This window comes from Phyllostomus hastatus, unplaced genomic scaffold, assembly GCF_019186645.2.
Source record: "Phyllostomus hastatus isolate PE091 unplaced genomic scaffold, TTU_PhHast_1.1 phas_contig_17, whole genome shotgun sequence".
Taxonomy (NCBI): domain Eukaryota; kingdom Metazoa; phylum Chordata; class Mammalia; order Chiroptera; family Phyllostomidae; genus Phyllostomus; species Phyllostomus hastatus.
This window is the reverse complement of record NW_025333664.1, coordinates 242,750-265,731: the sequence shown is the minus strand read 5'-3', so window position 1 is coordinate 265,731 and position 22,982 is coordinate 242,750. Positions and strand designations below refer to the sequence as shown.

General features: G+C 68.9%; 1 protein-coding gene across 3 annotated transcripts; it reads left to right on the top strand.

Moving 5' to 3' along the window:
- The first annotated feature begins 1,133 nt into the window (after positions 1–1,133).
- DNAJC5 (DnaJ heat shock protein family (Hsp40) member C5) lies at positions 1,134–21,942 on the top strand. Of its 3 annotated transcripts, XR_006784993.1 has the most exons (6): positions 3,104–3,315; positions 17,120–17,237; positions 17,592–17,805; positions 18,153–18,324; positions 18,409–18,475; positions 18,748–18,889. XR_006784993.1 is itself a non-coding variant. In XM_045832855.1 (5 exons), exons 2-5 carry the CDS (start codon positions 17,131–17,133, stop codon positions 18,849–18,851), a joined length of 597 nt encoding a protein of 198 aa, XP_045688811.1. In that variant the 5' UTR covers positions 1,134–2,895; positions 17,120–17,130; the 3' UTR covers positions 18,852–21,942. The 3 variants fall into 3 exon arrangements, 2 of the variants coding, with proteins under 2 accessions (XP_045688811.1, XP_045688810.1); XM_045832855.1 differs by lacking the exons at positions 3,104–3,315; positions 18,409–18,475 and adding an exon at positions 1,134–2,895 and having other exon boundaries at positions 18,748–21,942; XM_045832854.1 differs by lacking the exon at positions 18,409–18,475 and having other exon boundaries at positions 3,108–3,315; positions 18,748–21,942.
- Positions 21,943–22,982: the final 1,040 nt, after the last annotated feature.

The window sequence follows — 22,982 nt, the reverse complement described above, 5'->3', positions numbered from 1 at the left end:
GTGGGGTCCGCTGGACCTCCGCTGCTGCCTTCTCTCAGGAGCTCCGAAGATCTCCCCCTGCTTTGAAGCTGCCACACCCCAGCAGCCTCTCCCCGTGTCCCAGGTGCCAGGTGTGTGTGGAGGGGCAGCTTGTGCCTTACCGCCTCTCCGCGGGCCCAGACCTCACCTGCGTGTGCCCTGTGCACCCCGGGGGACTGCTGTCCACGCGCACACTCCTCCCCCAGAGTTAGACTCTCCAGCGGGGTGCGGCAGGGTGCAGGACCCCTAGTTGGCTGGTCTTCTCCATAAGGTATCTAATGGGCAGTCTGTCAATAAAGCGTTCCGTTGGGGAACATGCACTTCCTCTCGTGTGGCTTGTCCTTCGTTCAGGAAGGGGGACCAGAGCGGTGCACACGGAGGACAAGATTCCGTTGGTCACGGGCCCCCACCCTAGGGAGAGGCAGGTCTCAAACATGGATTGCAAGTCTCCGATGCGAAGGAAACAGCACTTGAGAGATTAGAAAGGTGAGGGACCTGTGTGCTCTCCGGGGAAGGAGCCAGGCTGCAGGCTGGGGCTGGGCCGCCCTGCAGGCGTCGAGCAAGCAGCCGGGACTTGCCCCACGCAAGCTGCCCGGGGAGCGTCAGGTTGTCCTTGCACAGCTGGTGCGGAGCGAGGCAGCCTCACGTCCCTTGTGGCAGGGCGGGGAGCTCACCCTGGGGGCCGTGCACCGTGCACCTATTCTCAGGACCCTGCAGAGTGCTGGGGCCACGTGGAACCTGTGGCTCCGTCCGGGAAGAGGGTGGTGGGCGGCGCAGAGGTGGCCTCCAGGAGCAGACGCTGCCGAGGGGAGGGAGGGCAGGCTCCAGGGGCAGCGTCCGGCAGGGGAGCAGCCCCATGGCGGGCCTTCCTCCAGCAGGGGCTCAGTTAGGTTTTCTTTCTAATCTTTGTGGTTTTTTTTTTACATTACTTTTAGTCCCCTTCTGTTCAGTTTCCAAGGTCCTCTGTCTACAGGACTCAGTTACAACAGGGCATTCTCAGAAACCTGTGTGATCTCCTGACTGCTCCCACCCAGCTGCTGTGGCTGCTACTCGTTAATCAAATATTTGGGTGCAGTATTTTTTGAAGATTTTATTTATTTTTAGAGAGTGGAGAGGAGGGGAAAAAAGTGAGAGAAACATCAATGTGTGGTTGCCTCTTCTGCAGCCCCGACTGGGGACCCAGGCATGTGCCCTGACTGGGAGTTGCACCGCAGACCCTCTGGCTTGCAGGCCGGCACTCAGTCCACGGCAGCCAGGGTGTCTTTACTACAGTGTGTCTTCGTGCAGAAGCACACAGGAATGTGGATTCGCATTTCCTTCTCTGCGCCAAAGATGCCGCAGTGTCACCGCCACGCCCAGAGGTGCTACCTGCACCCACCCCTTGGGCCCGTGTCCAGGAGCCTCCTCTTGCTGCCTGCGTGGCGCACCTGCCCGTTCCCAGCATCCTGGGTTTACGGCAGGAAACCCCCTCGCTGGGAGCCTCGCTCCTCCTCCTGGGCCAGAGAGCCAGGCTCGGCCCAGACGTCCCAGCAAGGAAGGGTGGCGACCTCCCATGGCCGCAAAGAGCCCGCGTGGGACAGTGCCAGAGTGAGCTGGCTCCGAGGGTGGAGCCCGACCCTCAAGGGCCTTGCCCTGCAGCGTTTTGGGTGGGACTCGGTGTTTCCCCAGATGACGCGTGTGTGGGAGGAGCTGGCGAGAGTGGTGGGGACGGCACTGCTGGGCCGGCTTTGGAGGGCGGCCCGCCTCACCCGATAGGGCATGTGAGGTCCAGGACCTGGCTGCACCTGCTGCTGTCCACATCTCACCGACGTCCTTCCTGAGACTTCCTCTGAACAGGTTGGCTTGTGTGTTTATGAACACTTGTGGTGATGCACTTTTCACGGGGCATGCATCTTGCGCTGCTCATCTTCCAGAGGCATCACAAGCATTTGTTACCACGTAGCCTTTCTGTCCGTGGGTGTCCGTGTGCAGCAGGCCTGTGTCCCTTCTCACTGTTCCAATAAACCCTCAAGAGCAGCCCAGTGCACATGCCTTTTTCTGTTTCCAGGGAATGGGTTTCTAGGAAGAATGTGACTGCATGGAACTGCTGGGTCAGGGAGGGGCTCAGTAAGGCCCGGTGCATCCGTTCTTGCTGCTCCCAGCCCAGTGCAATCTGAAACGGGTGCCAGGTCCGTTTCGTCTTCTCCGTTCTATGATTCTGGCCCCAAACCTCTCGTCCTCTTGGGTCAGGAGACATAGCTATCAGCCTGCCTTTTCTTGCTGCCGGCTTGACGTTGCACGAGGTGACAACTGCCAGGAGACTTCCCGAGCTCTCTGCCCCTTACAGGCCCTGAGCCTGGGACCGACCAGACGGTTTAAGGGAACAGCGCGGTGGCAAAAGGTGGAAGGAAGAAGCCGGCGGAGGTAGACGGGGCAGAGCGCAATTGCTGGCAGGCAATAAACCGTGGGGCTGCTACACTCACAGGGAGTCTAGATAGGGGAAGGGCGGCGAGGGCTTCCCTCCCTCGGGTCCCTAAGGTGGGGGGGGTGGGCCCCGCCCGGGCAGAGAGGGACGTGAGTGGAAGCTGCTCCGCCCTCCCGCGCCACCGTGTGTGGGAGGGCCGGGGAGGTCGGCTGGACGCCGGCAGGGGCACTGGGGTGGCTCATCAGGCAGAAAGGAAGTTCCGGAGGTGAGCAAGCGTCAGCGCCACCGCAGCTGGGGAGCGCAGTCGGCCTCCGGCTCATCGCCGACCCGGTTCGTCTCCCGTCCTTTGACGAGAACAGTTACGTTTCCTCCATCTTACGTAAAGCGCCGAGCAAGCTCAGGTCAGGACAAGTCCCCGCACCTCTCCGGGCGGCTCGCCGCAGCGCCGGCCGGCCCACCCGAGAACACCCAAGGTAAGGCCTGGCGGCCCGCGCTTCCGGCTCCGCGGGGCCAGCTCCGCCCACAGCTCCGGAGACCCGCCCACCGGCTGTCACTTGGGACCCCGCCCTGGGGGGCGGGGCCTCTGCCCGGTGCTCTGGGCGCACGCGCAGTTGGCCCCGCCCACGGCTAGGAACCGGCAGGGCCCACGTCCTTCCGGGGGCGCGCGCGCCGGTGCGGGTGCGTGAGCGTGCACGAGCGTGCGTGCCCCCGCCGCTTCTGCCGGTTCTGCTCCCGCGCCCTCTGCCGCTGCCCCCGCTACCGCCGCCGCCACCACTTCTGCCCGGGGTCTCCGAGGCGCTGCCTGGCTGAGGAGCGTCGGCCGGCTGCCCACGAGCATCGCGCAGCGGAGCCGCGGAGCCGGCGGGCGGGCGGGCGGGCAGGCGCGCGGACAGGTGAGCTCGCGGCGGGCCCAGTGGGCCTCCCGTCAGGCCGGGGCGGGCGGCGGGGCGAGGGGGCGGCGGTATGTGCTGGACGCCTCGGGGCCAGGGGTCCTCAGGGTGCGCGGGGCCTCGAGACAGGGGGCGGTGCGCCGCAGCCGGAAATGGCGGCGACCCTCCCTCGGGGCCGGGACGCGGGGTGGGCGGGGGCGGGGCTCCGTGGAGGCCCGCGGCCGCGGCGGCGGCGGCGTTGGCCGCCGGACCGGCGGACGCTGCTGCCGGGAGAGGCCCCTGCGGCGGAGCAACCCCCTGGCGGGCTGGTAGGTGCGCCTTCCGCACGGCCCCGGCCCCACGCGTGCGTCTGTCGGGTTGGCCCTGCAGGGCGCGGCGGGCGGGCCCCCGCACGCGGGTGGGGCCGCGCCCGGGGGTCTCGGGCTTCCTGGTCCGTCCCGGTGCCGCCGGGTCGGGCGCGCGCGCGCGGGCTCCCCACCCCCACCGTCCCCGTGACCGACGGGAGGGTCTGCCTTCCTGCGCGGCGGTGCCTGTTTCGCTTCTAACTTGTGTGTTAGGTCTGGATTAAGGACTCCCGGTTTCGTTGCCTAAGAGGATTTCTCGAAATTCGCCCGGTCGTGTCATATAGAGAAAGGAAGCAAAAGTCCTGGTTTTATTTCTTCTTTCGGGGTTAGGCCTGACCGGGGACTTTCTGACCAGCGGCTCGTCGCCTCGGCGGTGCCCTGTCTGAATTGGCAGGCACCGCCGTCCCCGCTTAGTTGCGTGCTTAAAAACTATCCGGAAGGCGAGAACCTCAAGTAAAAATCGCCCCATCTGTTGCCGTGGCCGCGTTAAGGTTTTAAGTTCGTTCACTGGCTTCTCCCTCGGTACAGGTTTCGGTGAGTTTTGGGGCCGAGTGATGTGTCCCCGCCTGGGCTTCCGGGAGCTTCGGGGCCCCAGCGCGTGGTCCTGGGGTCCGGGCGCTGGGGGCCATGCCAAGGTCTGTAGGGCGGCCCTGGCCTGCGGGCCGGCCTGCTGCTTGGGCGATGCAGATGGCTCTGGCGCCCACCCCCCCACCCCACCCCCCCACCCCACCCCCGTCACTGTAGATGGCGTGGTGACCGGTGCAGGACTCGGAGGGAGAGGCGTGTTACAGGTCCCCGCGGCCCGAGCATGGGGCTGTGTGGAGGAGGCTGAGCCCTGCTGAGGGGCCCTGTGGGGGCGCCCCTGTGGCCTCTGGGTGGGGACCCTTGGAGAGGGTGCCTGCCAGGCCCCCTGCCCCTCACTCCGGGACCTGTCAGTCCCCGGCAGCCCCGTGGGCCTCCGTGCTGGTCCCCGTGCTCTGGGCGCAGGTCTGCCCGGCCCACTCAGCTTCCTCCCACTCATGCTCCCTGGGGCCAGGGCCGCCTGGACCCCCCGCCAGGCTGCCGTTCTCCCGGCAACTAGGCCGGGTCTGTCACACTCAGCGTCCCCCTGGGCGGTGGGTCCCCGGGGAGACCGCGTGGGGCGGACACTGATTGCTGGTGCACACCCAGGACATGCTCGTCGAGTGAATGAACGTGTAGCCTGGTGACCGACAGCTGTGTGATGGGCACGATGACCTTGTTGCTGGGCCGTGACGGTGGGTGTGGGCGGAGCCGGGGGTCCTGGGCTACGGGGGAGGTCCGTGGCAGATGCCTGCCCTTTGGGCCTGCGGTGAGGCAGGTCAGGGAGGTGCTGGGGACTGCTCCATGCACCTCGTTGCAACTTCTGTAATTCTTTCAAAATGAAAAGGTTTCAAAATCAGATGTGCCGTTGGTAATGCGTTTAGAAATGTTGTCTTTGGTTACCAGCCCTCCCCCCGAAAAACACCCCAAGCCCACATGCTCGTCTCCACGTACTCTGTGACGCCCGTGGGTGGAGCGGGGTGAGCGGGGTGGCAGGTGGAGGAGCCTCGTGGAGCGAGCTGGTCCTGAGGTGCTGCCGAGATGGGCGCTAGGACGGCTTCGGGGCCGGGGGGGGGGCCCTGGAGGCGTGGCCACACGGGCACCCGGCGCCCATGCTGGCTCTCGGGGGGCTTGGTGGTGTCTCTGAGGCGACTCTGTGGGTCTGCGGGGGCTGAGCGTTTCTCAGCCGGTGCCGCCCCGAGTCCCCTGAGTGCAGAGAGTGGGGGTTGCGTGCTCAGGCGCGTGTGCCCTGTACGCCGGCGCTCGCCCACCCCCCGACCGGGCCCCGTCCTGTCCTGCCCCCTCAGAGTCCCACGGCCGCCGCTCAGGGCACGCCTGTGGAGCCCCGGCGTGGAGGGCTCACGCTGCCCCAGGTGCAGGAGTTTGCTGAGTGGACGGCTACAGTGCAGTGAGGCTGGGGGTCAAGATGCAGCAGAATTTTACCTGAAGTGGGAGTTTGCTTCTAAAGTCGGGGGGTAGGATGAGCAAGACGCACGCAGGTACAGTGGCCCGTGGGAACTTCCTGGACTCTCCCTCAAGTGGCCTCTGCGTGGGTCGGCGCCCTCCTGCGCAGTGCACTTCCCCAGAGTGGGCAGAACCGGCAGGCACGCGTCTGCTGGTCTCCCGGGTGGCTTTTTCGGAATATCGGGGGCACAGACAGTGCACCGCCGATCCCTGGCTCGGAGCCCCGGCGTCACAGCAGGGCACGACGTGTGCCCTGCGGTGGGCAGACCTCCTCTGGGCTGCAGACGGCAGCAGGTTTCCAGGGGGAGACTCTCAGCTCCCGACGCCCGCCCCCAGATGAGGCTGGGGCGCGTGCCCGCCTGCAGTCGGGGTGGGGGCATGTGGGGAGCGGTGGGTGGGCAGGCGGGCGGGCGGACGCTGAAGAGCGAGGGCGCCGAGTCTGCCGGGAGGGGGCTGCCCTGGCCCCCCACCCCCGCCCCGGGCGGCCCTCGGGCAGTGACCTCCCCGAAGGGGATTAGCGCCGCCTCGCTGAGCGGCCACCCCGAGGATTTCAGGATTAGTTGCCAGACCGCCCTCCGCCGAGGTTTCGTCTGTCCTTGCTCTCCCCACTCACTCTTGGTCTGCTTGAGTTCTGCCTCAGCTCCTGGCACTGCCCAGGAATAGACTCGGGTCTTCGGCAGACAGAGTTGTTCCGGACCCCGGGAGTTTTGCAGACCTGCTGGGAGTCAGCACTGGAACTTCGGAGCTTGCACCCTGCTCTGAAGAGGGAAGTGCTGGGCGGCGGCCCTGGAAGCGGCACCACACCCGGCTTCCCTGGGCGGGCCGGCCCGTGGGCAGGAACAGCCCACCTGCTCCCAAAGCCGCCGTGCACGTGTCCGCAGACACGGCTCCTAAAACCGGTTCTGTCTGCTGACCCCGGTGGTGTTTTTAAACTGCGTGACCCCTGGCCAGTGGTGGGGGTGGTTCCGTGGATGTGTGTGGATGAGGGTCGCCGGTCATCGGGGGCTATTGGTAATTTCATTGTCCTTCCGACTGTCCTGCTCAGCCCGTGTGCCGCCAGCAGCCGCCCGCGGGGGTTTCCGGGAGAAAATGTGCGGCGGTGGTCGGCGTCTCCCCTGCTGTGTCCCAGACCTCCCGTGCCAGAGGGTTACAAAGTCGCAGCCTGGGAGTCAGAGGATCGGAATGCCACCGATCAGCTGTGCCCCGCCCTGGCTATCTCCAGAGGGCGGGCCTCTTTCTTAGAGCCTCCTGGCCCGTGGAGGGGAAAGGTGGCGTGGTGACCCCGGCGGAACCCAAACTCCTGTCCTACGCCGACCCTGCACAGGGCCGGGAGCCGAGTGCCGGGGCTCCGCAGACACCCGTGCAGGGGTGCGGAGGGCCACCGCCCGGCTTGCACCCCCTTCGCTGGGGAAGGGTTAGTGGCACTGCAGGTGCTGGCCTTCAGGTGGGCGGCCCGGTCCAGGCTCCCGAGTTGGACTGGAGCGTCTGAGGTGACTGGCGACAGGCAGTTCCGTGCTGCCAGCCCGCCCCTCCCCCGCCCGCATGGGGCTGGGCCACCCCCCCCCCCTGGCACTTTGGTGCCGGTCCAGCTACCACTGCAGGGCCTGGTGCTGAGAGCTGTAAATGTGGTGAATGTTATTTTTTCAAGTGGGAATTCAGTTACGTGTTGCTAAAAGAAAGGGTGACGAAACCTGAACTGAAGTAACAATTTAGTTATAAATGAAACTGAACCGTTTAGTTTGGATGGACTTGCTTAAGTTCTAGAAATCCGCCAGCATCTGTCTTGTCTTTGATCCTCACCCGAGGACGGTTCTCCTTACGTCTAGAGAGCGGAGTGGGGAGAGGTGAGCATGTGCGGGCGAGAAGCGTTGACCCGTGGCCTCCCACGTGCCCTGGGCTGGACTGGAGCAGCACCCCAGGCCTGTGCCCTGACTGGGAATCGAACCAGCGACCCTGTGGTTCCCAGGCCAGTGCTCAGTCCACTGAGCCACACCAGCCTGGGCTAGGAGGCATTTCTTAACTCGTCCAAGAGCAAGTGCTCCCTGTGTGAAACTGCTTCTCATGAAGTTCCCTAGAGGGTGCCCTCCGCCCCCAGTAGGCGTCACAGGGCCCTGCTGTGGCTGGGGAAGAGGCCCCCCGGGCCCCAGGGCAGCCTCGCGCAGCAGCTGTTGCCCAGGCCCACCGATGAGGGGACGGAGGGCGCCTGTCTCCCCGTGCAGGTGTGGGGCGTTGAAGGGGACACGGGACAGCACGTCACACACAGTGACGTGACCACACAGGATTCGCACCCCTTGCAGTGTGGAGCGGTCTCCTCCGGCCTCGTCTGCCTGGTCGGGCAGCCCCACCTGACTGGTGCCCCGGCACCCCCCACCCCCACCCTCGGCCCGTCCTTTGTGCAGGCGTGGGCACGGCGGGGTGGCCAGCACCTTGTGCAGGGGCGGGCTGGCCAGGGGACGCCTGCTGTCCCCGGCAGGTGCATTGCAGGCTGTGCGCCTGCTGCAGGTGCAGGAGACACTGTGGCCTCACCTGTGGCGTGTCACCAGCTCCCGCATCAGCCGGCCCTCCCGGCGCCACCCCGGGGAGGGGAGGGGCCACCGGCCATCAGCAGTCAGCATCGCACTGAGCTGCCGCGGGCCCGGCAGCTCTGCCACAGCGCCTGAGCCGGTGTCCTGGCCCTCGCTGTCCGCAGGGTGGGCAGCGTGGGCGCGGCCGCCAGCGCTCCCCTGTGTCTCGGGAAGGCGGGAGGTTCCCAGGCCACCAGCACATCCCCCTGGGGCGGCGGGGGCGCCGGAGAGCGCCTGGAACCTGTGTGTCGGGGGTCTCGGCGGTGGAGGCCTGGGGGCGCCTCCCCTGCAGGGGGACGCTCGGCCCTCCCCCATCTGGTCCCACGTTTAGGTCTGGAGGTAAGCTGCCACAGGTGTGTCCACTCATTCTCATGGGGGCCGCATCAGCCTCGCGGTGGCCTTCACAGGGCCCAGCGTGACCTCAGGACTGGACACATGTGACCGCCCCTTCACCAGGGGCGAGGAGCTCGCCGCCGCCGGGTGGGGACAAGGGGCAGGCCCGGGTTCGGCCCCCGGGCCGCGGGTGTGCCGCCTGCACGCTAGGGTTCTCTGGGAGTCCGGCGGCACCTCCGATGACAGGCAGGGCTGCGGGCGCGGCCGGAGTGGCGGGCACCACGGTGGTCCGCGGCCACCTCCGCTCCCAGACGGGACGCGCCCCACCCTCTCCCTGGGGCGCGCGGCGCCCTCAGCAGCAGGTCGCTGAGGAAGGGCCCGGTCTGGGGTCTGGGCAGAAGCCCAGCGGGCACTCCCCGCTGCTCTGCCAGGCGCGGGGCGGCGGCTCTGTCGGCGTGAGGTCACAGTGCGGGAGCCGGGCCGGGCAGGGCGCGCCCTGGGCCGGGGCGTCCCCCCCAGGAGCCGCGAGGGCAGGGCGTCCGGGTCCTTCCAGTCCAGGACCCAGGACGGCAGGACGCCCTCCTCTGTGGCCAGGCCCAGGGCGAGGGGTGGGGAGGCTGGTGGCGTGCTGCGCTTTGGGGGCGCCCCCGGCCTCGGGCGCGGGGACCCTGGCTCTTCCGTGCCTCGGGGGCCGGCGGGGCGGCCGGCCCTGCGAGTACGCCCGTCTGCCCTCAGGACGAGCTCCCCGTCGCTGCATGTTCTTAGCGTGGTCTGAGCGTGTTCTGCACGTGGTCTGAGCGTGTTCTGCATATGATCTGAGCGTGTTCTGTGCGGCGAGGAGGGCACGTGGGGGACCGGCTCTCCCGCCCCCAGGACTGCGGGGGGCCGCTGGCGCAGGACGCTCCCCGCAGTCGGGAGTGCGGGCGGCGCGGTCAGGCAGCCCCGGCCCCTCAGGCCGCCCGCGTTGGAGCTCGCCAGAGCTCAGCCCTGTCGGCGGGGTGCGCCTGTGCAGGTCGTGGGGCCCGTTCCCTTGGACCCGCAGGGTGTGATGGGGTGTGGTTCTGGGTTTGGAGCAGGCGGCGGGTTCCGGCTGGGGCGCTCACACTGCTGGTTTCTCTGCGCCTCTTCGCGGTGCCGGGAGCGTCCCGGCACGGGCCGCGGCCGCCCTCCCTGACGCAGGGCCTGCTCCGGGCCCTCTGCTGCTGCCGGGCCCTCCGGCCGGCTGTTCGTTGGACGCTGCTGTCTCAGGCCCCGGCCGGGCCCAGGCTGCACGAGGCCCGCGGCAGCTGCCTCCCCAGAAGGCTGTGCTGGTGGCCGCCGCAGGGCACGTGCGGCTGTTCCCTGACTCGTCGTCACCTGGTGAGTCACCCCGGTCCCGGCCCAGCGTGACTGCCGCCCTCGGCGGTCCTCGGGTGCTCGCCCTGGCCTCTGTGGGACGTGACTCAGCCCTCCCTGCCCTCCCCCTCCCCTCCCCTCCCCCTCCCCCCTCACCTCCTCCTCTGAGTCTCCCTCGGCCTTTCCCTTCACACCCTTGAGGCAGGGATTTTGAGATCCTGTTCTGTGGTCATAACCTTGAACTTGTTTATCTGTGAGTTTATTGCTGAACCCTACTTTCACTTGTGGAAACTGTTTATTGTAGCCCCAGGGGCCGGTCCGGCCACATTCCTGGTGACCCCTGGTGGCCGGGAGGCCGAGGGTGGGTACGGCAGCCTGGAGGCCGTCGCCAGCGGTGTCCCTGGAGACTGCAGACCCGCCGTGTGGCCCTCGAGCTGCTGACCGGCTCCGCCCAGACCGCGGGCTGTAAAGCCTGGCCGCGGGGCCGCGGGGCCGCGTCCCTGTGCAGAGGGGCGGGGGCTCCGGGAGCCCCTGTCCGCACGGCAGACGCCCGTGTTGGCAGGCGTGTCGAGCAGTGCCGATGGCGTGCACGGGAGTGCCGGCGGGCTGGCGGGCTTTGTGGACGTTTGAGACCACCTCGGGTGGTGTCAGAGGCTCCGAGCGGAGGTGCTGAGGGTGGGGCGCAGTCCCTCTGACCCCGGAGCAGTGCGGGGGGCGGGGGCGCCGGCCCCACGCCGAGAAGCCCTCGCGCATACCACGGTCGGCCACCGGAGGACGAGGGCCCCCGCCGCGGGGTCAGCCGGGGCGGTGTGGGCTCAAACCTCGCGCCTCTGCCGCAGCCCCGCGTGCGCGTGGGCCCCACGCAGCGCGGACTGAGCGAGCGGCTCACGGTCAGCGGTCGGCCGCAGCAGGCGGGGCGGGGGGCGCGGGGGGGTGGGGCCTGGGACCAGGGCGCTGGGCTGTCTCACGTCCACCTCACTCCGGACGGAGCGGTCTGCCTGGGCTCAGAGACTCGAGGAGAGTGGGGGGCAGTCTGCTTTCGGCCCTGAGACGGAGAACTTACAACGGACAAAGATGAAGCAGAAAGTGGACGAGGTCACGAGGACGCGGCGCGGTGAGGGGTGCCACCAGAGCGCACCCCCAGAACGGCCGCGTGGCCGGTGTCGCTCCTCCTGCAGCAGAAGTGCAAGAGCCCACACGCACCGGGCGACGCCGTCGTGAGTGGGGAGAGCTGTGGACTAGGGTCTCTGTGGCTTTTGAAGCCAGTGACGGATCGGTGTCCCAGACAGACGGACAGCCTCCCAGTGGCCGGCTAGTGCCACCGACAGGGTGCCCCGTGCGCCCGTCCTCGGTGGCCCGGCGCCATTCTGCCCCGGCGAGGGGGCCCCAGGAGGCCGGCACGGGCGTGGCTGAGGCGCCGGGCTGGGGTGGGCAGCTGCGGGGACCCTGGGGTTCCCTGCGGCTCTGCGCCCCACGCCTGCTCCCGCCGAGCTGCCCGAGGTGAGGGGCTGGGACCCGGTCCCCCGTGTCCGGGGCCTCGGGCTGGCACCGCCGGTGGGCAGCAGCGGGCACAACGGACATGGGGGCGGTGGGTCGTCGGGAGACCACCGGGGCCGGCCCCCCGGGCATCTCCGTGTTCTGCCCGGTCCAGTGCGCGCTCGGGACGGGCTCCGGGCCTCCCTGTCGGCGCCCGGTCTCTTCGGGGCCGGCCTCCCCTCCGCGGCGTCCCGGGGCCTTGGGCTGCGCAGGGACGGCCGGGGCTCACGCCCTGCGGCACCTCCCGCTGCGGCCGCTCCAGTTTGTGACTTCTGACGAGGGTGCGCCCCGTGCTTCTCGGAGGAGTGGTGACCCACGGCGATCCCCAGCAGGCCTCCGTGCGGGCGGCGTGTCCCCTCTCCTGGACGAGCGCTGGGGCCGTGGGGTCTCTGAGGAACTCCCCGACAGAGCGCCCTGCACTGTGTCCCCCGGTGGTGTGAGGCTCTAGACGCAGCCCCCTCCCCAGCTCGTGGTGTTGCCGCTTCTCAGAGCTGTTCTCGCAGGCGCGGGCTGGGGTCTCGTGGCAGTGTGGACGTGGACTTCCCGAGGGAGGAGAGGCCTCCTCCTGCCTCTGTTTCGGCACGGCCACCAGGGCCAGCCGCGCCGCGGGCTGTGGGGCCTGGCCCTGCCCTCCGGAGACTTGCTCCTGGGCAGCGGCCCTGGGCGGTCAGAGCAGGCGGCCGAGCCCCCTTCAGCCGGAGAGGGAAGCGTGGCTGGTGGTCTCTGGCAGCTCGGGGGGGCGGGGGGGCCCAGGCGCCGGCAGCAGCTGAGCTGCGTGGTGTACGGCTGTCTTCTCGACCTCGGAGAGCAACGCCGAGCCGCGTCCGGCGGGAAGCGCAGCGGCCGTCGCGTGCGGCAGGGGCGCTCGTCGGCGATCCGGACGCAGAGGACGTGAGGGGTCAGGGGTCGTTCCTGGCTGTCACTCGGAGGGTGGGGTCCGGGGTTTACGTTGCCGCTGGGCATCACGACCGAGACGCTGTGGGTGCTCCTTCCCGGGTGGGAGGTCCGCGTGGCAGACCCTGAGGACAGGAGTGGGCCTCCTGCTGAGGAGCCCGCAACCCTGCGCTTCCCGGGGCGGCGCGCGGCGGTCTCCCGGCGGCAGGCCGGGTTCGCGCAGCCCCCCCCCGTCGTGCCTTCGCTGCGGACACAGGAGCCGGGGGCGCCCCCCCACTCCCCCCCCCCGTCCCGGGGGGCACAGGCGTGGCCTGCGGGACAGGGAGGTGGTCTGCTCGCTCCGTGCGCCGCCTCGTCCCCGCTGTGAGGTCCCTGCCGTGAGGACAGCGCGGCAGACGCTGCTGCTGCACGGGAGCTTGTCGAACAATCAGGTGGCCCAGGCAGACGCTCGAGGGTGCGCCGCGGCAGGCGGCAGGCTCTGCGGGGGTTGGGGGTGGCGGTGGGGGGCTGCCCAGGGGTCTGGGTGGGGGGCGGGGAGGTCAGGGGGCCTCCATGTGGCAGGGTCTGGTCTGGCGGGCAGCCTGCTGCTGCCTGGGCGGCACCTGCGTGGGGGCTGCCGGGGGCAGGGCCAAGCCCCAGGGCCCCTGGCAGCCATGCGGGAGGGCCCACGGAGGGCCGGGGTGTGTTCCAGAGAGCCTGCTGCTCCCCGGATGTCTGCGTGGGTCCGGCTGGCAGCAGCCACCCCGGGACACAGACGCAACGCCCCTGAAGCGGAGCTGGCCTGAGGGCTGGCCGGGTGAGGTCAGAGAGGACGGGGGGGGGGGGGGCGGGGCGCCTCTGCAGACAGCCCCGGGAGATGGAGCACAGGGACGCTGGGCAGGGCAGGTGCAGCTGGGGCCAGTCACCAGCTCGGCAAAGTGGGGGTGTCACCGGACCCCGGGGCTGCAGGCAGAGGACTGTTTCCCCCAGGGACTGGCGTGGCCCTCAGCTCGGCCTGTGCCTGTGGAGCCGGGTGCTGGGGAGCAGGAGGGCGGTCGACAGGTTCGACACGGATGGTGCTGCTCTTTTTAAGACTTTATTTATTTCTGGAGAGAGAGGGGAAGGGAGGGAGAGAGAGAGGGAGAGAAACATCAGTGTGTGGTTGCCTCTCCTGCGCCCCCTCCTGGGGGCCTGGCCCGCAACCCGGGCATGCGCCCTGACTGGGAATTGAACCGACGGCCCTTTGGTTCACAGGCCGGCACTCAGTCCGCTGAGCGACACCAGCCGGGACTGCAGGGTAATGTTTTAAGATGACCTTTTTCTCTTGGGTTGGAAAAGTGTTTATTTCTTCTAATCACAAAGGCATATCTGTTCACTATAGACCATTGGGAAAATAAAGTATTAAGTTTTCAAGGGTCGATTTTAAAGGCTAAAAAACCTCCCGAAACTTCCTCCCCTCCTCTGTGGCCTCCCCTTTGCCGGTGTCCCCTGTGCGGGGAGGGAGGAAGGGCCCTCGCACCTGTGGGCCGAAGTCTGGCTGCAGGGCCGGCCGCTCAGCTGAGCAGGAGACGGGAGGTGCGTTGGCCCGGCAGCGGCTGCTCTCTGGCCGGTCGCCCGCCCCGCGCCTCCCGCGGGTTCCTGCTGTCTGAGCGGCTCAGGTCTGCCCTCTGCCCTCCCTCCCTCGGCGACCAGGCCCAGCTCGAGGCCCCGCCCCTGGCTGCCAGCCCCCCGGCGGTGCGTGTCTGTGCGCGCGTGTGACACCCGGTCGCACACGGGGCCTGTCACCCTGGGGCCGCCGCGTCCGCACGGGAGCCCGTGCGTGCGCTTTCTTGTGCTTCTCTCGGGCGCCCCTGAGGCTTCGCCCAGAAAGCTGCTCCTGCAGAGGCCAAACCAGGGGGGCTCTTTGCTGCGTCCCCGGGGGCGGGGGGCAGCGTGGCTCCTCCCAGGTCGGACAGCCACGCACTGTATCATCCGTGCTTCGACGGGCCGCAGTGGCCGGGCGGCCCAGCAGCCTTGAAGTGGCCCAGAGACTTGCTGTTAGTAGTAATAAATTTTGTTTCTGTAAAGATTTCATTCATTTATTTTTAGAGAGAGTGGAAGTCGGGGACAGAGTGGGAGAGAAACATGGATGTGTGGTTGCCTCTCTCGCGCCCCGTACTGGGGAGCTGGCCCTCGGCCCGGGCCTGTGCCCCGACTGGGAATCCAACTGGCCGCCCTTGGTTCACAGGCCGGTGCTCAGTCCACGGAGACGCACCAGCCAGGGCTGTCGATTGTAACTTTATTTGAGATAATTATCGACTCGTGTCGTCGTGGGAAGTAACACAGGCACTGTGCCTGGCTTCTGCCGGCGGTGACATCTAGCGACACTGGACGTACTGCAGTTGGGATGCTGCGGTTGCCGCTGCCCGCCAGCTGCCTCCGGCCTCCCGGTCCTTCGTGGACCTGTGTGCGCCTGTGTGTTGCTGCTCTGGGTTCTCACCTGTGGGGTTTGCGGCGGAACCTCCAGGGTCCAGATCCTGAGTGCATGCAGCACCGCAGGGACCACGGGGGCCCGTCCCGTCGCTCGGCGCGGCTCCCGGGAGGCCCCGCCCTGTGGCCGTCAGCAGCCCCTCCGGGCGCCGCAGGTGGGCGGGCCCCAGGGGCCGAGCTGCCGTGAGAGTCCCGCAGGGATTCGGTGCGAACGCGTTCCGTCTCCTCCTCGACCCTCCCCTGGGGCAGGGTCATGGGTGGGTGGGCCCCGTCCTCCCTCCCTCCGCCCAGGCCAGGCCGGCGCTCCCTGTGCGCCCCTCGAGTCGGCCGTGGGCTTGTGGGTGCCAGTAGCTCGAGCCCCCCCGCTGAGCAAGCCCCCCGCTGAGCAAGCCCCAGTGCGGGGACAGAGCTCTCGAGTCCATCCACTCGCTCGGTGACGGGCGTCGTGCTGTGCCCAGAGGCTGGCCGTCGTGGGCCTCGGTGCGCAGGTCTGCCAGCGTGGGCGTGCACGCCTGTCGGTGAGTGCCGTGCCTCTCAGTGGGAGTGCGGGGCCCTGTGACGCAGGCAGGCTGCACCCCGGCACCTCCAGGCCGCTTCGAGGGGGGCAGCGCCTCCCCCGGCGGCAGCGGGGAGAGCTCATGGGCGTCACGCCCTCGCCAGCGCCCGGCTCCCGGACGGGAGCCGCCCGGCGGACGTGTCGCAGGACTGGCCCCTGACGACCAGGGGAGCCAGCCTCTCTCCGAGCACCATGGCCGTCGGCCTGTGCTCCCACGTGTTCCGAGACCCTCTGCGTGCTCTTGTGAGTTGAGGTTTTGTCGTATCGCACAGCTGAGCCGTGTGAGGTGTCCCGTGCACTGCGGATGCGAGTTACCTCCCAGGTCGACGGGACGTGAGCACTCCCCGCTCTCCGCGGCTGCCCTTGCGTGTGGCATCCCAGGGCGTCCCGGACACTGGTGTGGGTGCGTCCTGCACTGGGCGCCCAGAGCCCTCCCGCGCGGTCCCCCCGTTGGCGTGGCTGCGTCTGGTCTCGGCCGCTGCCGTCCCGCACACATCGGTTTGTGGATTCCTACGGCAAAGAGAGTTAAGATTACATTGAGTCTGTGGGTTCACTTGGAGAGAAGTGATGTCTGGACAGTATGAGCCCTCAAATCCACGAATCTGGTAAATCTCTCATTCTTTTTTAAAAAAGGTTTTGTGCTCTGGCTGGTGTAGCTCAGTGGGTTGAGCGCAGGCCTGTGAACCAAAGGGTCGCCGGTTCGATTCCCAGTCAGGGCACGTGCCTGGGTTGCGGGCCAGGTCCCTGATGTGGGGCGTGTGAGAGGCAACCACACATTCGTGTTTCTCTCTCTCTCTCCCTCCCTCCCTTCAGAAACATCGATGTGTGGTTGCCTCTCGAGAGTCCCTACTGGAACCTGGCCTGCAACCCAGGCGTGTGCCCTGACAGGGAATCGAACTGGTGACCCTGTGGTTCGCAGGCTGGCGCTCAGTCCACTGAGCCACACCAGCCAGGGCTCTTACCCTTTTAGATCCTTCGTTTCTCTTGACTGTGTGGTTTTCAGTGTAGAAGTCTTGGGTGTCTTTTGTTATGTGAATCCGCTGCGGATGAAATTCAGACATTCGTGTATGCAGCTGTCCCCCGTACTGGCCGGGGGCACGGTCCCAGACCCCCAGCGGGCGCTGCACCTGCCCCGAGGGGTGCTGTGTCTTCCACCGGCTGCGTCAGCGGCAGAGTCCCCGCTGCCAGCAGGCCCGGCCGGGACTGACCGCGGAGCCTGGGGGGAGCAGCGCGCTGTGGCCGCCCCGGCGGCGAAGGTGGTGGGAGTGGCTTCGGGGTCGCTGTCCAGTAGGATAGGGGCGACGTGAGCGTGAGCTCAGTGACACCTGACAGTTGACCTGGTCGCCAGGACGCCGACGGCCTGTGTTGCCTCCCGTGTGTGAGTTCAAGCCTCTTGGATTTGTTGCAGCTTGCTCCGGGCTCCGCTGGCGGTGTGTCTCGGGGGTTTTCAGGTGTGCGCTTTCTGTGCGTGAGGTGTCAGGCCGCGGTGCGTGGCGGTGGTGGTCCTCAGGCCGTCGGCGCCCGGGCGTTTCTGTGCTCACCTCTTCCGTCGCTCTGTCGGTTTCCGAGGAAGGGGTGCAGTGCTCGGACTGGGCGGCTGTGGGGCTGTCTGTCTCTCTGTCCCTGCACCTCTGTCCTCACGCGTGCCCTCCCCGGCTGCCCCTCTCGCCCCGAGCCGCTGCTCGGGGTCGCAGGCAGTCGCTGGCGTCCCGCAGCCCGCCCCCCGTCCGTCCGTCCGTCCGTGCTGAGCCCCCTCTGCCCTCTCCCCGCAGACTCGCCGACCATGGCCGACCAGCGCCAGCGCTCGCTCTCGACCTCTGGGGAGTCGCTGTACCATGTGCTCGGGCTGGACAAGAACGCCACCTCGGACGACATCAAGAAGTCCTACCGGTAGGAGGCCGGGCCGCCTGGGTGGGCGTGGCTGTGTGCGGTGCGTCCCCTCGGAGCTTGGAGTCCTCGCCCCGGTGTGTGCGGGTCTGACCCGCGGGGCAGCGGCAGCGGGAGTCCGCGCCGAGGCCCCGCCCCTCGCGCTGGGGCGCCTCCCGCGTGCAGTCTGCCGCTCGGCCACCAGAGGGCGCGGCAGGGCAGGGCCTTCGCTCCGCTGGCAGAGGCTTCCCCGCCCCGACCTGCGGCTTCTGGGGGGCGGGGAGGGAAGAGCGCAGAGCGGGCGGCGGCCCTGCCCCTGGCGCCTCCGCACTGGGGGTCTGCATGACACACGAGACAGCACGTGGGCTCCGTCCGCAGGAAGCTGGCCTTGAAGTACCACCCCGACAAGAACCCCGACAACCCCGAGGCCGCGGACAAGTTCAAGGAGATCAACAACGCGCACGCCATCCTGGCCGACGCCACCAAGCGCAGCATCTACGACAAGTACGGCTCGCTGGGGCTCTACGTGGCCGAGCAGTTCGGGGAGGAGAACGTGAACACCTACTTCGTGCTGTCCAGCTGGTGGGCCAAGGTGAGGGCCGGGGGCTGCCGGGTGGGCGGCGGGCGCCTCCACTCCCCCCCTCTCACGAGCAGAGTCCCTGCCCAGCGCCGTGGCGCCCGCCCCGAGGCACCCTGCGCTCTCGGGCGAGGGCACCACCATCCCGGTCCCGGGCCGTGCGCACTGTGGCCTCTGGGAAGACTCGAGGGGGATCTCGCTTGCTGCATTCTTAACGCCCACCCCCATTGGCTCGGGGCCCCCATCGCAGGGAAGGGGGCCGCAGGGGGACGGGGGCGGGTGACAGGACACGGGACGTGCGGCGGGGGTGTCCCGCGGGGGGTCCCCGGCCGGAGCACCCAGGCAGCCGCCCCCGCCCCCAGGCCCTGTTTGCCGTCTGCGGGATCCTCACCTGCTGCTACTGCTGCTGCTGCCTGTGCTGCTGCTTCAACTGCTGCTGCGGGAAGTGCAAGCCCAAGGCGCCCGAGGGCGAGGAGACCGAGTTCTACGTGTCCCCCGAGGACCTGGAGGCGCAGCTGCAGTCGGACGAGCGGGGTGAGTGTGCCCAGGGCCCGGCCCGCGAGCGGGGGGCGGCGCCGGAGTGGGCCCTCAACCGCGCCAACCTGTCTTGTCAAACAGGCGGGCACTGACACGGTGCCGGGATGTGTGTGTGGCGGCCGGGCCCGTTGGGGACGTGGACTCGGAGGTAAAAGCAGAGGCAGGGCTGTCCCCGCCCGCCCGAGCGGTAGCCGTAGCACCGGGGGCCAGGCGGGGGGCGGGCCTCGGGCAGACGAGGAAGGCCGTGGGGGTCAGAGGTCGGCAGACAGCCTCCCCCCCGACAGCACTGGTCCTGCGCTCTGGCCCCGGCGGGGCGTCCGGCGAAGGAGCGGCACCGCCGCAGGGCGTGTGTGTGCAGGCCGCCCGCCCGCCCGCGGCCGCGGTCCTCATGCGATGGGCGTGTGTGTGGTTGCTTTTCAGAGGCCACAGACACGCCGATTGTCATACAGCCAGCGTCCGCCACGGAGACCACCCAGCTCACGGCCGACTCCCACCCCAGCTACCACACTGACGGGTTCAACTAAGGGCGGAGCAGCTGGGACTGGCGGATCAATCAGCACCGGCCCCTTCGACCCCAGAATCATGAACTGTAGTCAGGGAGGTGGGGCGGGGGCCGCTCTGGCCGCAGGGAAGGGGCCCCTCCCGCCCCCGTGCCCGCCCGCCCGCCACCCCCCGCCCCGGGAAGTTCGTAGCATGCGGTATTTAAAGCAGTGTAGCTACGGTCGCCGTCCCCCGTCCCCCCTCCTCCAGTCGCATGTGTGGGCTTCTGCTCCGTGTCTGTCTGTGTTGTGGCCGCGCGGCGTCCCCGGTGCTCCGGGCACGGCCGGGGCGGGTGCTGCTGCGGGGCTGTGGCGTCTGGTCCGGCGGGGCAGCCACAGGCGGGGCCTCCGGGCCGGCCCGCCGGCGAGGGGCTGAACGGGTCCTCCGTGCACTGCCGCGCCCCGTGGTGCTGGGGGCCAGGACAGTGTGTGCAGGTCCCCTCCACCTTGTGGGCTTGGCCTTGCGGTGGGGCTTCTCCCGAGTGCGTGTGTGCCGTGCGGACTGCAGGGGCCCCCGGCCCTGAGACCACCTTCCCTGCCTGTGTCTGGTCCAAGCCCCCCGCCCCACCAGTGCGCCCCTCAGCCCAGGAGCTGGGTCGGCGGCCACATCCGGGCGGCCTTCCCTCTCCCTTCTCTGCGTTGCCGTCCACGCTCCCCCGGGCCCTGCGCCCCACCGCGGCCCCGCTGGTCCTAGTCGGGTCGAGAGTCCAGGCTCTGGCGGCGCCTGGCTGCCCAGCCTGCTCTCTGCTCCCAGAGCCTTGCTCAGCCCTTCCCCCGCTGCTCCCCGGCCAGAGCCAGAGGTGCCCGGGTCCTGGGGAGGGGCCCGCTGGACCAAAGGCCCGCTCTGGCCCGGGAGCCCCGAGGCCCCCGTCCGTCAGCCCCTCACCCCTGTCTTGGGAGGTGGGTCCTCATGTGTGTCCCAGCCCGTGTGGGTGGTGCCCGTGCCGTGGGGCGGGAGCGTGGCCCGTGTGGGCCTGGTTCCTGCAGAGCGGACCCAGCGGCTGCCGCTGTGCGCCATGAACTGCCAAGAGAGTGGAAGGTGGGCTCGGGAGGCCGGGGGTGGTTCCCTGGGTTGGACAGGCCAGAGCGGGCTCCTGCAGCCGCCGTTCTCGCCCGCAGCCGCGCAGACAGCAGGCTGGGCGGGCTGGGGCGCGGTTGGGAGGCACGGCCGCGTGAGGCTGGAGCTCACGTGCGGGGGCCTGGCCGCCCCGGCCCGCTCAGGGGGTCTTGCTTGTCGGGTGGTCACGAAGACCCAGCGAGAGGGCAGCCCTGCTCTGTGGCCTCAGCTCAGGGCTGGTGCTGACACCAGGTCTCCCTGCAAGGGAGAGACCCATTGTGGGACCCCCCCCCTCACCCCCTTCAACCCAGCCAGGGAGGAGGCAAGGACAGGCTGCGTCCGCCCTGCGGACGCCTCTGGAAGTCCCTCAGGAAGTGAGCTGTCCTCCCCAGAGGGACCAGGCACCTCGTCACGACCTTGCGGGTCAGGCAGAGAGCTGCCTGTGCGGAGGCTGCGCCCAGGCGGGCTGCCCACGTGTCCCAGCGAGGCCCTGCCCGGGGCCCGCCCGGCGCTCACCTTCCCCTGGGGCCGGGGCGCGGCGGCGGGCGGGTCTCTGTGGGCTTGGAAATGGCCGGCCCGCCCGGCAGGAGTGGGGGGCAGGCCGCCTGGGGCGGCGCTGTGGCCGGGCCCCCGTGTGTTTTCCTGTGTCTCGTGGTCTGTCTGTCTCCTGGGGGGAGCGGAGCGGCTGAGGCTGGAGAGGCCCGTGTTCGTGCACTGAGTGGGGGCGACCCTGCGTCTCACCCCAGCGCCGCCCAGAGCGGCGGCCACCTGGGGCCGGGGCCGGTGTCTGCCGGGCAGCCAGTGTGTGTGGCCCGGGCGTGGCGGGGTCTGTTTTGCCAAAGGCGGGGCTGGCCGGACAGATCACCAGCGTGGTGGGCGCCTGAGGGGTCCGGCCGTGTGGCCCGTGCCCGGGAGGCGTCTGTGTCCTCGTTTCAAACTGCTTTAGATGTTGCTGCTCGGAGCCGGGGCCTTCCCGGCCAATGGGTCCACACAGCCCGCCCCGTGGGCCCTGGGCTGGCAGCGGGGCGTGCCCCGGCCCTTGGGGGGGCCCACCGGCAGTCTGGGGAGACCCTCCGCCTCCCTGGCTCCAGCGTGTCCCCCCAGGGCCCGTTGGCAGCAGGGGTGAAGCAAGTGACTGGTCTCACTCCGCTGTCGCTTCTGAGCCGTGAGCGAGCGCGTGGCATAGGCTGGCCCATGTGTCCTGTTGTCCTGGATGTGACCCCTCCTGTGGAGTCGGCGAGAGCCCCCTTTTTATAGCCCTCACCCGCGCGGTGGGCGCCACCTGTGCTGCAGGCGTGGGCCGTGGGGGTGTGTCCGTGTGCACGTGTGTACATGTATGTGTCATGCAGCCCTCCTGACGGCTGCTGTTGAGTGGCAAAGTGGCCGGTACAATAAAAGGCGGCTCCCAAACGGCCTCTGTTTCTTGGCGTGTCGGGGCGGGCGGAGGGTCCCCCCAGCTCCTCTGCGGGGGGCCCGGAAGAGACCACTGACATAGCCCTGTACCCAGGGTTTGTGGGTGGCCAGCGGGGCACCGGGACTGCCCGGGCGGCCACCACCACCGTCAGCCTCCGCGGGGCAGGGCGCCCACCCCAGGGCCCCCGTGGTGCTCGTGCGGCCCACAGGTGCGTGTGTCCCCGTGAGACGTCTGGGAGGTGGTGGGAGCCCTCTCCTCGTGGAGACTCGGAGGCCAGCTCTCGGAGCACTTGAGGGAACCAGTGACCAAGCGTTCTGAGCCGTCGGTGTCGGGACCACGGGGCGGCGGGCAGCGCGGGGCCCGGCCGTCCCCGGAGGAGGGACTCGTGCTGCTCGCCGCGTGCGGGCAGCATGCACTGGAGCAGGCTGCGCTGTGTTCGACCCCGAGTGCGTGGGCGGCGCTGCCCGGGCCAGTTCTGTCCTGGGGCCTGCGCACCGAGGGCTGGCCCAGGGGCCAGGGCTGCCCACGGTGAGCCCCGCCCTGTGTGTCTGGGTGTCCGCCCGAAGTGAAGATGTAACGGTTGTAAAATAAATGTTTTCACTGCAGACCGGGGCGTGTCTTTCTTACGGGGCCCTGCAGAACCCTGTTTGGGAGGGGGTGCCAAAGGCCAGCCGACCTGGGGGCCCCTCCTTGGTCCCCCGGGAGCTCAGAAGTCGCTGCCACCTGCTGGGTCCAGGTGTGGGTGGACGCCCCTGCCCTCTGTTTTCTGGACACGGGCTGGAAGGAAGCGGCTGGGAGCTGCGCGCTCGGGGAGGCCAGGCCCCCGGACGGCTCTGCAGCCCTCGGGACGAGTCCGGGCCCATGTCCTCCCTGTGTGCCGCAGACGCAGCAGCGCCCCTGTCCGCAGGCCGTGAGTCACTGTCCACCTGCGTGCGTGGCCTCCAGCATCCGGACCACGGGGAGGCTGGTGGGCAGAGCTCACCACTGGCCTGTGCTGTGTGCTGTGTGCTAGCCAGGGCAGCTCCATCCCGTTCACCTTTGTCCTGGCCGTTCAGAGGCCCGCCCCAAGGGGTCATCCGCCGGGCGCAGACTCAGGTCCTCCCGCCAGGCCCTGCAGCGGTCACGGGCCCAGGGGCAGGGGGTGTCCCTAGACCGCGGATCTGGCCCAGACCTCAGCCACCTTCACGCCTGCAGTTCGCCCGAGACAAGCGTCGTCCACCTCGGGCTCTGCCTCCCAGGCAGTGACCCGGAGCTTCGGCCCCGGCCACGTGCGCCCTTCTGCACTGGGTGGGGGAGGCCACCCTGACCCAGGAGGCCCCTGGGTTGTGGGCTGGGGCACCGGGTCTCCCTCTGCGCCTGCGGTCTTGGCTCAGGGCCAGGCCAAAGCATTCTGAAAAAGCGGGAGCTGCTGCAAAAATGCCAGGGAACGCAGCAGACGCCTCGAGACACGCTGTGCGGACGGAAGAGATGGGAGGTCCGGGGCAGGTTTTCCGTCACAGACAAGGGGACCGAGAAGCCTGCTCGGACGCCCCGCCCTCCCCGCGCCACCGAGGCAGTGTGCACGCGGTGCATGCAGGTGGCGGTGTTCTCGTCACACGTGTGGTCTAGTCTGTGTTCTCACCGCCGCACAGGCTGCCGGCAGGGA